Genomic DNA, 13751 nt, shown 5'->3' with positions numbered 1-13751 from the left:
TTGGCTCTGTGCTAAACAAACATAATTGATGCCTTCCTCATACCAGGATGAGATTCACCTGTGTGGTGTCCTCTTGTCCCTTAAATCGCACTCACCTTTGTTAGGTTAGGGGATTGTTAGATAGCCTGCTTAGCCTTTTCTCGGCTGGTTGGCTGTGCTCCTCTGGATGTGGAACTTAAAAGTGTAAGCTCTATTCCTGAGTTCATACTCCCGCATTATACCATCTCTCACTGTTGGAAAAGTCACTTCACTCTGTGGCACAGATGAAAGTAATGCTTCCTTGTCTGAGACGGCCGGCGTAGTGTCTTCAGCTGTAGTTCACATCCATGTAGCCTTGATCTTCCTGCTTAGGGGTCTCAAGTGTTGGGTTAGATTTGAGAAGTGTGATCTGACAACGGTAGTTATTATCCTGTATTACAGATTTATACCCTGGGAAATTTATTCCTCTGATACTGCTTTAAAAGTTCCAATTTTAAAACCTAACGAAGTGTTTCTTACAGTAAGTTGAGACTGATAGCTGCAGCAAAAAGGTTAAATGATTATTTCTCAGAATATAGATGTCAGGTAGCTAGTTCTATGCAGGATAAATACCCTCTTCTCACAACTACTTGATACTAGGCAATGTGTCTTTAACTTTGTTACATTTTATAAGAGACTGCCTTCCATTGGAATCTAATTTGGTGTACAGTGATTCATGGTAAAACCTCTGGAAATGTAAAATTAAAATGTCCATAATATTATTTGGGGAAGATTACTTTAAATTCTTTAAGAGATATTATAATCCTACGTAATTTCTGTTGAGTCCTGAGCCTTGGTAAAGATATTCTGTCTCCGCCATCCTCCTGTCTGTGACCTACCATAGCAAAATATGATCTTAGCCCATTAACACCTGTCCTGGGACTGGAATAGGCAATTCTTGCCTTTTTCTACCTTTTCTCCTACTCTCTTATTTATTCATTCATTCATTCATCAAATGTTAATTTAACATTGATAATCCTGATAGCCTTCTAAGAAATCCCGCACCACTAGAGACAGAGATAGCATTCTCAAATGGTCTGACTTTAGCTCAGAGTAAAATTCTGTCCTCCACCTCTGTTCACTTAGAACTACCTCTGAGCCTGTGCTATTATGGAGTAGAGTTTGGTACCTGAGTTTGTCAGGGTGGGTAATACAAGGGATCGCCAAAGCTGTCCCAAGTTTATAACTCATCACAACCTGATTTTGGCTGCTGGCTTTATGCCATTTATTAGCATTATAGCAGGGAGCCCAGAGCTGGAAGCAGCCACCAGCAGAGTAAGGGGTCAAGGGAGCCAGAGAAACTATCCTTATCTGAGTAACAACAAAGAGCAAAAGAAGAAATATCACTGCTAAATCATCTAAAACCAAACTCCCAGGACGCCTGGGTGGCTCAGTCAGTTAACCATCTGACTCTTGGTTTCAGCTCAGGTCATGGTCTCGCAGTTGTGGAATTGAGCCCCACGTCAGGCTCCATGCTCAGTGCAGTCTGCTTCACATTCTTTCTCCCTCCTGCTCTGCCCCTTCCCGCTCACATTCTCTCTCTCTCTGTCTCTCAAATAAATAAAATCTTTTAAAATTTAAAATAAAACCAAACTCCCATAGAGTTCTACTTCCATTTGAAATGTAGAAAAGTGCAAAAGAACAATGCTCCCATACTAACAAGAAGAAAAGGATAGATAATCTACAAGATCATTAATTTCTTGAACCCATAAGATAGCAGAGGTTGCATGGCAGCAAAGAAATCTGGATTCCGAAGGATAACAAACCCCTACAAGACACACAAATTGTCTCACCTTTGGTGCAGCACCCAAGGAGGAGGCATCCACCATGAAAGCAGGAAAGAAGGCAGCTAAAATTAACAAACTCTTAAAGTGACCTAATGTGACATTCTAGAGTAACCAGGAGCCTCAGACCCCAAGAGGAGTAGTCCTCATTTGCATGCCCCTTTTCATTAGCTAGGAGACCCAGAGAGGAATTGAGAACGGAGAGAGCCCTTTTCAGTGTCACCCAGGCATGAAACCCAGCCACTTCCCTGGAGTCTTATTTCATAGGAAGCAAAATGCCTTAAGCCTCTCAGGGAGAGCAGAAAACTTTTCTGTCCTCTTCCCCTGTCCCTAGGCCCAGGCAGATAGCCACTGCTTTTGGAGGAGTAAAAGCAAGCTCTTTTTGCCACTCGGGAAGGTCAAGGAGCCCTGCTCTGATATCTCTTGCCACTGAGAGCAGGGCACAAAACTCTCTCCCTCTCCAGACATGTTTTCCCTCATACAAGGTGGAGTTTTGTTGACATTGGGGGGGGGGGTTGGCAGGAACAGTGAGAAATCACTGCCTCTGAGGGCCTGCATAAGACTGAGACCAGCCCAAAAGGACAACTCCGTTCCACTCCCACCATGAGACTTGCCCCGAGTAATAAGCAGTAGCACTCTGAGCGATGGGGAAGGAGCAAGAGTGCAGAGAGAAACTCCCTGTGTAGTAGACATGCATGACTACTGAAAGCTGAGGGTGGAGCAGGAATCCTGAAAAAACCCACTGGCACCTGCAGCCACATACAAAACGTAAGGTGGCAGCAGCCCACAGCTGGAGGAACTTGAAGTGTGTGATGCATTGACGTTACCTATAGCAACAACAAAACCCAAACCCAGTTCAACTGCCGACCAGATTGATTCAACACCCATGCTCATGGCATGACAGTAAAAGAGGCATACCTATTTCTGGATATAAATAGTGTTATTTAATGTAGCCTCCACTGCCCTTCTACATACAATGTTCTGCATTCAATCAAAAATTATTAGAGTAGCTGGGGAGAAACAACTCATTGTCAGGCTATAAATCAGTAATTGATAGAGCAAGTAGATAAAAATTCAGCAAGGAGATCAAAGAATTGAACAATACAATCAACCAAGTCGACTTAATTATCATCTTTAGATCTCTAGACCATCTAGAGAACACTCCACCTAATAAACAGAATATATTGTTTCAAGTACACATGGAACACTTACCGAGATAGACCATATTCTAGGCCATAAAACAAATTTCAACAAATATTTTAAAACTCATACAAAGTTTGCTCTGTGGCCACAACAGGATTAAATTAGAAATCAGTAACAGACACATATGTGGAAACCACCCCGCCCCCACAGTTGTCAGAAACTTAAACACACTTCTAAGTAACTCATAGGTCAAAGACAAAATTCCAAGGGAAATTACAAAATATTTTAAACTGAGTGAAGAGAAACACTATCAGAATTTTGGGATGCAGCTAGAGCAGTGTTTAGAGGGAAATTAAATGTGTTTGTTAGAAGAAAGCTCTCAAATCAATGACCTAAGCTTCTACTTTTCAAAAGTTAGCGAATGAAGAGCAAATTAAGCCCAAGATAAGCTTAGGCATAAACTAAGATCAGAGAGCAGAAATCGCTGAAATAGAAAACCAAAAATCAATGAGAAAATCCATGAAATCATTGAAAACCTTTGAAGTGGTTAATAAAACTGATAGACCCCTAGCCAGAGCAATAAAAAAAAAAATAATAATGATAATAAAAAAGAGAAACAAATTACCAATTTCAGGAATGAAAGGGAGTGGTCACAGATTGTACAGATATTATGAAGCAAATAGGAGATATTATGAACAACTTCATAGCAATAAGATAACTTAGAGGAAATGGACACATTTCTTAAAAGACACAAACTCAAAAGAAATTGATAACCTAGATAGCCTTATATCTATTAAAGATATTGAATTTGTAGCTAAAAACTTTTCCACAGTAAAACTAATTCTCCACATCAACTCTTCCAGAAAATAAAAGAGGAAAGGCTGTCCAACTCATTCTATGAGGCTGACATTACCCTAATACCAAAACCAGAAAAAGACTCTAGAGGAAAAGAAAACTGCAGGCCAATATCTCCCATGAATATAGATGCAAACATCTTTTTTTTTTAATTAATTAATTTGAGAGAGAGATTGAGCATGAGTGGTGGGGAGGGGCAGGGGAGAGAGAGAATCTCAAGCAGATTCCCCTGCACCCTGCTGAGCATGGAGCCCAACACCAGGCTCCATCTCATGACTCTGAGATCATGAGCTGACCTGAAACCAAGAGTTGGACACTCAACTGACTGAGCCACCCAGGTGCCTCAATGCAAACATCTTTAATAAAATGTTAGCAAAGTGAACCCAGCAGTATACAAGAAGAATAATAAATCATACTCAAATATCTTTATCCGAGGAATGCAAGGTTGGTTCAGCACATGAAAATCATTATATTTTACTGCATCAACAGATCAAAATGAAAACAAAACATATGATCATCTCCATATATATATATATATATATATATATATATATATATATATATATATAGAAAAAAAACAGTTGACAAAATTCAACCTCTCTTCATGATTAAAAAAAGATACAGCAATGGGGCGCCTGGGTGGCACAGCGGTTAAGTGTCTGCCTTCGGCTCAGGGCGTGATCCCAGCATTATGGGATCGAGCCCCAGATCAGGCTCCTCCGCTATGAGCCTGCTTCTTCCTCTCCCACTCCCCCTGCTTGTGTTCCCTCTCTCGCTGGCTGTCTCTATCTCTGTCGAATAAATAAATAAAATCTTTAAAAAAAAAAAAGATACAGCAAAATAGAAATAGAAGAGAACTTCCTCAACCTGAAGTAATTGATAGCTAACATCATTCTTAATGGTGAAAGGCTGAATGCTTTCCTTCTGACCAGGAACAAGGCAGAGATTTCCACTCTCTCCCCTTTGATTCAACATCGTACTAGAAGTTCTAGCCAGTGCATTAAGGCAAAAGAGAGAAGTAAAAGGCAGATGGATTTAGAAGGAAGAAATAAAACTTTCTTTATTCACAGATGACATGACACCTGCGTAGAAGACCCCAAAGAATCTAGTTTTTAAAAAGCTATTAGAGTTAATAAGTTGAGTTCAGCAAGTTTGAGGACTAGAAAATCAATATACAAAAATCAAAAAGTTCCTATACACTGGTAATGAACAATTGGAAATTGAAAGTTAAAAACACAAGGTCAGTATGCAGATACCAGTTGTTTTCCTTTATACTTGCAGTGAACCAATTAGAAATTGAAATTTTAAAAAATACCATTTATAATAGCCTCAAAAAAAATTAAAATCCTAAGGATAAATCAAAATAAATGGACAGAGATACTGTTGTTCATGGGTCAAAAGACTTAATGTTGTTAAGCTCTCCATCCTCCCCAGATTGATCTATATGCACTCCCAATCAAAATTCCAACAGGACTTTCTGAAAAAATTTACAAGCTTATTCTAAAAGTTATATGGAAAAGGAAAGGACCCAGATGGAGGACACACCCTTACTTAGGACTTATTATAAAGTTATAAACATCAAGACAATGTGGTATTAGTATAAGGATAAGTGTGTAAATCAATGAAACAGGATAAATAACCCAGAAATAGACCCAATTACAAGTGCTTAATTGGTTGGTTGGTAAGACTTTCAGAGCGGTTGTACGTTCACAGCAAAACTGAGGGAAAGGTACAGAGATTTTGCATATAACCCTCACACCATGGATAGCCTCCCTCTAAAGAACAAACAGTCCGTGTGTGTCTCTCCTTTACTCTCCCACTACCACTGCACTTCACTTCTGGTCACCATGTGTGTGAGTTTTTCCTCACAACGAGCAGTTCTCTGCAACACCAGCTGGGTGTTCTTCCACTGTCTACCTTCCCCCCGCCCCCCACGAGACTACACCTCTGCCTTCAGATGCCAGTCACAAGTCCCAGGCTGTCACCTGCACTTCTGACTGACCTACAAATTGGGGTTTCCATGACCCCTTCCTGGGTTCAATAATTTGCTAGAATGGCTCACAGAGCTCAAGGAAACACTTAGGTTTACTGGTTTAATATAAAAGGATATGATAAAGGTTACAGATGAACCTCCAGCTGGAAGAGATGCATTAGATGAGATATGGGGGGAGGGGAGCAGAGCTTCCATGCCATCACCAGTACCACCTGTTAAGTATTTTCATGTGTTCAGCAACCCAGAAGTTCTCTAAAACCCTACTTTGAGGGGTTTTATGGAGGCTTCATTACATAGGCATGACTGATCATTAACTCAATCTCCAGCCTCTCTCCCCTTCAAAGAGGATGGGAGGTGGGGCTGAAAGTTACAAGCTTATAATCTGATCGGGTCTTTTTGGTGACCAGCCCCCTTCCTGAAGCAATGGAGTCCACCAAGAATCATTCATTACAACAAAAGATACTCCTATCACCAGGAAATTCCAAGTGATTTAGGAGTTCTGTGTCTGGAACCAGGGTCGAAGACTATTAAAACAAAAGATGCCTCTAGTGCTCGCACACGTAGGGAAGTCCAGGGGGGTTAGGAGCTCTGTGCCAAGAACTGGGGACAGAAACCAATGTGTAGTTTTTCTGTCATTTCACACTCTTTCCACTCTTTCATTATCAGTATCCCTCATCAGGGTAACATTTGTTGCAGTTGATGAACCTACATACCATAAAATTATTAACATCGTAATATATCATAATCACCCAAGGTTTACAGTATGGTTCTCTTGGCTTTTGTGTATTCTATGGATAAATGTAAAATGACATGTATCCATCATTATGATACCATCCAGAGTATTTTCACTGCCCTAAAAATGTACTGTGCTCTGCCTGTTTATCCCTCCCTCACCCCCAGCCTCTGGCAACCACTAATCTTCTTACTATTTCCATAGTTTTGCCTTTTCCAGAATGTTCATATTGTTGGAATCATACAGTAAGCAAGCTTCTCAGATTGGTTTCTCACTTAGTAATACTCATTTAAGGTTTCTCCATGTCCTTTGATAGCTTGATAGCTCATTTCCTCTTAGTGTTGAGTAAACTTACATTGTCTGATGTACCACAGCTTATTTATCCATTCACCTACTGAAGGACGTCTTGGTTGCTTCCAAGTTTTGGCAATTATGACTTAAGCTGCTATAAACATTCATGTGCAGATTTTTGAGTGAACATAAGTTTTTAGCTCCTTTGGGTAGAAGCTAAGGAGCATGGTTGCTGGATCAGATGGTGAGGGTATGTTTAGTTTGGTAAGAAACCACCACACTGTCTTCCAAATGGCTGTACCCTTTTGCATTCCCACCAGCAATGAGTGAGTTCTGTTGCTGCACGTTGTCGCCGGAATTTGGTGTTGCCAGTGTTCCACGTTTTGGCTATTCTAATAGGTGTGTAGTAGTATCTCCTTGTTCTTTCAGTTCGCACTTCTCTGACGATGTGATGTGGAATACCTTTTCATAAGCTCATTTGCCATATGTGTATCTTCTGTGGTGAGGTGTCAGTTAAGGTCTTTCGCCCAATTTTTCACCCAGTTACTTGCTTTCTTATTGTTGAGCTTTTAGAGTTATTTGTATATATATATTTTTAAGATTTTATTTATTTATTTGAGGGGCGCTGGGTGATTCAGTCGGTTAAGCATCTCCCTTCAGCCCCGGTCATGATCTCAGGGTCCTGGGATGGAGCCCTGCTTAGGGCTCCCTGCTCAGTGGGGAGCCTTCTTCTCCCTCTCCCACTGCACCTCTCCTCTGGCTCATTCTCTCTCTCTTTCTCTCAAATAAATAAAATCTCTCCTTTTTTTTTTTTAAGATTTTATTGACTTTATTTGAAAGAGAGAGAGCACAAGTCTCCCAGACTGAAAACATAGGTACATCTTTGGTTCCTGCAATTCTTTTTCGCATTGTTCTTTTTTTTTTTTTTAAGAGAGTGGGGGGAGGGGCAGAAGGAGCGGAGAGAAAGAATCTTAAGGAGGCTCCACGCCCAGCACAGAGCCTGACAGAGGGCTTGGTCTCACACCCCTGAGATCATGACCTGACCCGAAATCAAGACTGAGGAGCTTAACCTGCTAAGCCAGCCAGGCGCCCCTGCGTATTGTTCTTTTGGATTGATTTGTTAATGCTTTTTAGATATTAAGGGTATTAGCTCTTGTATGTGTCATATATGTGAATAGTTTCCCAGTTTATGATTTACCTTTATGTATCATATTTTGTGTGTCTGTGGTATAGCTGTTTTAAATTTTTATGTGTTCAAATTTATCAATTTTAGATTTCTGTGTATTCAGATTTATCAGTAATTTTCTTTATGGTGTCTGGGTTTCATAGCAAGAATGGAAAAACTCAGGCCGTTTTATTCAGTAAACATTATGATCACAAGCGGTGGGCCTGTGAGCTTTTCAGAAACCTCTAAAAATATTTGAAACCTGAAATAAAATATTTTTTGTTCTAAAAAACAAAGAAAATTGCAAAATATAATAAATGTTTAACTATAAATATAACATTATATCAGCTTCATTAATTATTAAATTTAGAGTTCACAAACATTTTTTTACAAGTCTTTGCTATGTCCTATCCCCATGAATTTCAGTGGCTCTCATTCTGTCCCTTCTTTCTATTCATACTGACACTGGCTAATTTCAAGTCTCCTAAAATAGTCATAGTCTCCTAGTTGGTCTGCCTGCCACACATTTCTAGGCTGTCCAAGTCACTCTTTTTAGAATGATCATCGTAACTCAGAGGCCAGAGTATGCCACTCCCTTCCTTAAATATGCAGACTTTAGTAGAGCACGCAAAACCACGCTTCTCAGCATGGCTTAGTGTGGCTCTCATAGCTCTGCCTCGGTTGACTCAAGTGCACCCCATCTGCGTTTGACTGTATGGTTTCCCAGAGCCGGCAGTCAGTTCTCTCAGCACTCCCACTGTTAGTGGTGTTTTCTCTCCGCAGTGCCTTTCTGTCTCCGCTTCCCGGAATTTTACTCTGTCCTTCAAAGCTCAGCTTACATACCACCTACTTGTGTTTTTCCTGACCACTCAGCTTCTCCACCCACCCCACCCCCACTTCTTTGTAGGTGTGTTGACTGGGGCGGGGGGGGGGGGGCGTGTTGAGTGTCCGATTTACATATTAGCCTCCCAGCTGTTAAGTTCCGCAGAGCAGGAATCTTAATGCACCCTTGACAGGACTGGTGTAGCATGTACTCAATAAAATGGCCATTGAATCAAACTCCTTACCCTTCTTTCTTTTCCTGGTTTCTTTTCTTTCTTTCTTTCTTTCTTTCTTTCTTTCTTTCTTTCTTTCTTTTTTTTTTTTTTTACCTTTTGTTGTTGCTGTTACATTACATCACACAATGAATGAGTATATTAAATGTCCATGAAGAATTTAAAATGTAACTTGAAAAAAATGCACCCACCACCTAGCTTAAGAAATGGAACATTGCTAATATCTTTGAAACCCCCTGGGTGTGCTTATCCAATCACAGGGCCTTCCCTCCATCCCCTCTCTCCAAGATTAACACTATCCCAAATTTTATATTAATGATTTCCCTTATAATTTCACTATATATTTGTCTCTCTGAACAATGGTGTTTAGTTTGGTCTATTTTTAAAATTTTGTTTAAATGGAACCATACTGTACGTATTCTTCAGACTCGCCTCTTTCCTTCAACGTTATGTACTGGAGGTCCACTTGTGTGTAAAACTATAGTTCATTAGTTTTCAGTGTTGTGTGGGATTTTATTGAAGAAGTAAACAGTGTTTTATTTTCACATGTTATTCTTAGTGGGCATTTGGGTTGTTGACCTGTGGGGTCTATTACGAATAGCGCCACTACACACATTCTTGCAGACATCTCCTAGAGAACACACGCGCAAGTTTCTCTGGAGTATGTAAGTAGGAGCGGGATGGCTGGGCGCAGGGCCCGCATGTGTCAGGTTTAACACAGACCGGTGTCCCTGGTGGCCGCACCAGCATGCACTCGGGCCATCCGGAGGGAACTTCCCCTGCTTCAGCCCTCTTGCGTGCTTCATATTGTCTGCTCTTAATTTCCACCTCTCTACTGGGTATGAAATGGTATCTCCGAGTTTTAATTTTCATTTCCCTGACTACTAATGTGGTTGTTCATCTTTTCATATGTTTATTGCCATTTCTGTTTCATCTTGTATGAAATGCCTGTTTTAGCCCAGTTGTTTCAGCGCATCTGAATTAATGGATCTTTGTTTCTTTGCTGATCTGCGATGCCAGCGTTGTCGTAAATCAAGTTTCCGTATATGTGCAAAAACGTGGATGGCTCTCCGTTCTAGCCCTTTGGTCTGTGTGTCCTTCCTGGGGGCGATAGATACCATCTTCATAATGAGTTACCGTATCTATAGGTCCTTGTCTCCTTCCTGTGCCTTGTGTGATGGGGGCCATTTGTTATTTTTTTAAATAAGCAAAATTTCTGTAAAGGGTTGGTCCAATTACTTAGGCCAGCTTTTTTTTTTCATTTGCAAATTTTGAAGTTTAGTTACCCATTTAACCCCCTCTTCAAAGACAAAACAAAATCTTTCCTTTTACATTTACAGTATTTTTAGCCTTTTGACATAGCCTACAAACCTGTCATTATTCTGATCAAAGTAAAATACGTAAACACTATTTTTGTTCTTTCCCTCATCCCATTCTTGAGATAGAGTCTAAAAACCTCAGTTTTTTTTTTTTAATTGTGTTTGTTTGTTTGCCTCTGGGCAACCAAAAAAGGTAGATTTTATTTTCCTAACCCTTGAAAACGCACTTTCACAGCCCAGTTCTCATCACAAGGCCTGATCACCCACCGGCCACGGTAACATTTCTCATTGTTGGGGATCCCTGACTGCTCAGCCCTTGCCGCTCCTGCTGGAGCGCAGTCGTTTCTCTTTGTCTCACGGTAACCTTGTTTTCCTGTCTGTCGATTCTCCTCCGTCAGCTGCTGCCTGTGAGTTCTTGGACGTCGTGGAGCTGCTGCTCCAGGCCGGCGCTGACCCCACACTCCGGGACCAGGACGGCTGCCTGCCGGAGGAGGTGACGGCTTGCAAAGCTGTGTCGTTGGCGTTGCAGCAGCACACGACTGGCAAGGCTTAATCAAAAGACTGGAAAAGCACAGTCTGTAACCTCAGAGAGCTTCAGTGATGAAGGAAAACTGCAAAAATAATACTTCTCTTACCACCCACCTTTGGTATACATTGGCTAATAAAATCAGTTCTGAGGAACTGGGATTTTGAAGTCTCAGCAATTCATTCTCCTTGCATCCATTCCAGCAAGTACAGTTTTGGTGATGAACATGGGTACTGTGCATAATACAATCCAATTCTGCTGAGCGTGCGCTGAAATTTATCACTGCTCTAGAGGGTGGGGCAAGGAGGAGACACATCGTATTTCACGATATTAAACATGGCTGCTCTTTAAAAAAAAAACATACAGAAGCAAAATATGACCGACATACAAAATATACCGACTACACTGACAATTAGGCCAAGTTGCATGAAATCCCAGGGTGGTAGAGATCAAGTGATCCTGTGGCATTTTGCACGGCTGGTCTGAATAGGTAGCTAAAATGTCTCTTCTTTTTGGCAGATGGAATTGAGAATATAGAGAAGAAAGAGGGGTGTTAAGAAGCAAGCAAAAGAGAAAGGGTAGAATTTTGTCATAAAAGGGGTCTAGAAGTCAGAGGAATAACCAGATTTACTGAAAACCTCAAAACCTTAGGATCTTAGAATAAGATTCAGCACCCTCACTTGAGGATCAAAGCACAGATTCCAGAGAATTCACTGGTTAGGTCAAGGTTCCTAAAACTCACCTTCACAAAATGGGGAGGGATTTCCCTAGGGCCCTTTTAATTGGCTCTGATGTCCCCCATCGTTTTCGGCAGTAGTCTCTGGAAATGAGCTCAGGCCCGCACTGTGAGGCCTGTTTGAAATGTGAAATAGCCCGTAATGCCCCACTGCTTAGCTGTGATTGTAGTTATTTCTGGACACCAGGAGAGCTTTCATGTTTTAATTGAAAACATAGACAAGTACACCACAGTGTTTCTTTAAAGGATTGACAAGTGTGCCACTGTTGAAACTGGCTCCCTACGTTTTCCCCTTAAAGGCTCAAGAACTCCATCTGGGGAATTCCTTGACATTTCTCATTATATAAGGAAAGTAGATAGTTGTCGTAGGAAGAGAAATGAAGTAAGAAATGATTTGAGATGCAAAGATGACTATTTAAAAGATAATTTTTCCAACATGTCACTATTAAGAAAAGTAAGATAAACTTGCTTAGTGGAGCCCTCGACAGTGGACACAATTTTCATTAGCTCCACCTAAACTGTCCTTCCGGAACAAGCCCCTTCAGAGCAGAAATGAGGCATATGAATGCTGCTTATTTTGTGATTTTTCTAAGCTCATTTCTTATTTTCTGAGATGTAAACCAAAACCATTCACCAAGACTGTTCATTCTTTAAACGGTCTCGTAATTATCTGTGGAAGTGATCGCATGTTAGTACATACTGAAACATTACTGTAATTCTGGTAGAGCTTTCTATTCATTATCTGTTCTTTTCCCATAATCCCAGCCACATTGCAACCTGCCGTTAAGCTGAACTCTCTCGTGTTCCACATTGTGTTTTAACAAACATTATTCATTAGTTACAGTAAAAGTGACCAAGATGTTGCACTCAGCTTTCATTAATAGTACTTTGTGCATTTTTAGGACATTAGCAAATCAAAAAGTGTTTAATTCATTTCAGATTTACAGGGTAGTTATCTAAGCAGGAAGCTATCAAGGAGCTCCTTTTCTCATTTCTCTTTTGTAATTTGACCTTAAAATGTCTTTTTTTTTTTTTAAGATTGACTTATTTATTTTAGAAAGAGAGCGTGCAGGAGGGCAGAGGGAGAGGGAGAGAGAGGGAATCTCAAGCAGACTCCCCACTGAGCAGAGCCCAACTCAGGGCTCAATCCCATGACCCTGAGATCATGACCTGAGCCATAATCAAGAGTCGAACACTCAACCAACTGAGCCACCCAGGCACCCCTGACCTTAAAATTTCTGAGACAAGTGTTTTATAACCTGTTTTGGTACATCTAAAACTATGTAGATTGTTTTTGAGCAAAGATTATAGCTTGTTTTATATTAATTTTATTTTAAGGGCTTCAAATTTACATTCAAAGCTGTCATTAAAAACAGTCATCAACTCTACATTTTCAAGTACATTCTAAAATCATTTTCCAAAATCTCTATTCTTTTGTCACTGGTACTTGAATTTTCGAAAACCTTACTCTCATGACAATCTATGGATCATCTCCCTGTGGCTTGAGGGAAAGATTTCATCCAGAAATATCAGAAAACTGGATCTTGGTTTGTTTTCATTCCCCTGAAATTACTGAATTATTATGTAGTACGTCACACTTCAGCCGGATCATGAGTTCCATTGGCAAAAGCTGCAATAGTTCCCACCAAGCAAAGAACACGAATTTACTGTAGCAGAAAGCAGCTAACTTCCCAGGTACATGGCGAACCATCTTTTCCTGTAGTTCAGCAGAATAAAACCAGGACATAATTTAATTTAGCATAACTTTGGTTCCGCTATGCATAATTTTTTTTCCTGGATAGATTAGTAATGTTCAAGCCAATTAATATTTTAAAATATCCTAGAAAACCTTTTCCTGAAGGTTCATTTCTGGTCATGACACAACAAGTATTTCAAAATAATTGTTGCTTTTTTTTTTCCTAACGTTTACTGGGATTGGAATTCAATTTACTTCATCCCTGGTTGAAACTCTCTGATTTGTTATTTTTATTGTACATAGTATTTTAAAAATTGAGTCTCCTCTGTGTTCTCAAGCTGGAAACTAGTTCAGTTGGAGTGGTCATAAAGCAGTGGGTAACTAAAGACATTTGTCTGAGTTAGGAGTAGTTCTTTACCACTTGAATCTTCTAGACT

At 40.3% G+C, this 13751-nt stretch overlaps 1 protein-coding gene across 2 annotated transcripts in view; it reads left to right on the top strand.

The window, feature by feature from the left end:
- The window catches only part of ACBD6 (acyl-CoA binding domain containing 6), a 204856-nt gene that overhangs the window by 188196 nt on the left and 2909 nt on the right, over positions 1-13751 (top strand). The window contains exon 8 of one of the 2 annotated variants that reach the window (XM_045811481.2): positions 10755-11043. The exons of the other annotated variant lie outside the window; for it this stretch is intronic. Coding sequence (XP_045667437.2) covers positions 10755-10909 — 155 coding nt within the window. The 3' untranslated portion in view covers positions 10910-11043. Of the gene's footprint in view, positions 1-10754; positions 11044-13751 lie in introns of those variants that run through there. 2 annotated transcript variants of the gene reach the window in all.

Source organism: Ursus americanus, chromosome 2 (assembly GCF_024610735.1).
Source record: "Ursus americanus isolate L20-20 chromosome 2, mUrsAme1.1.p, whole genome shotgun sequence".
In the NCBI taxonomy this organism is placed as follows: domain Eukaryota; kingdom Metazoa; phylum Chordata; class Mammalia; order Carnivora; family Ursidae; genus Ursus; species Ursus americanus.
Note: the sequence above shows the minus strand (reverse complement) of the source record. Positions and strands in the feature narration are given on the sequence as shown.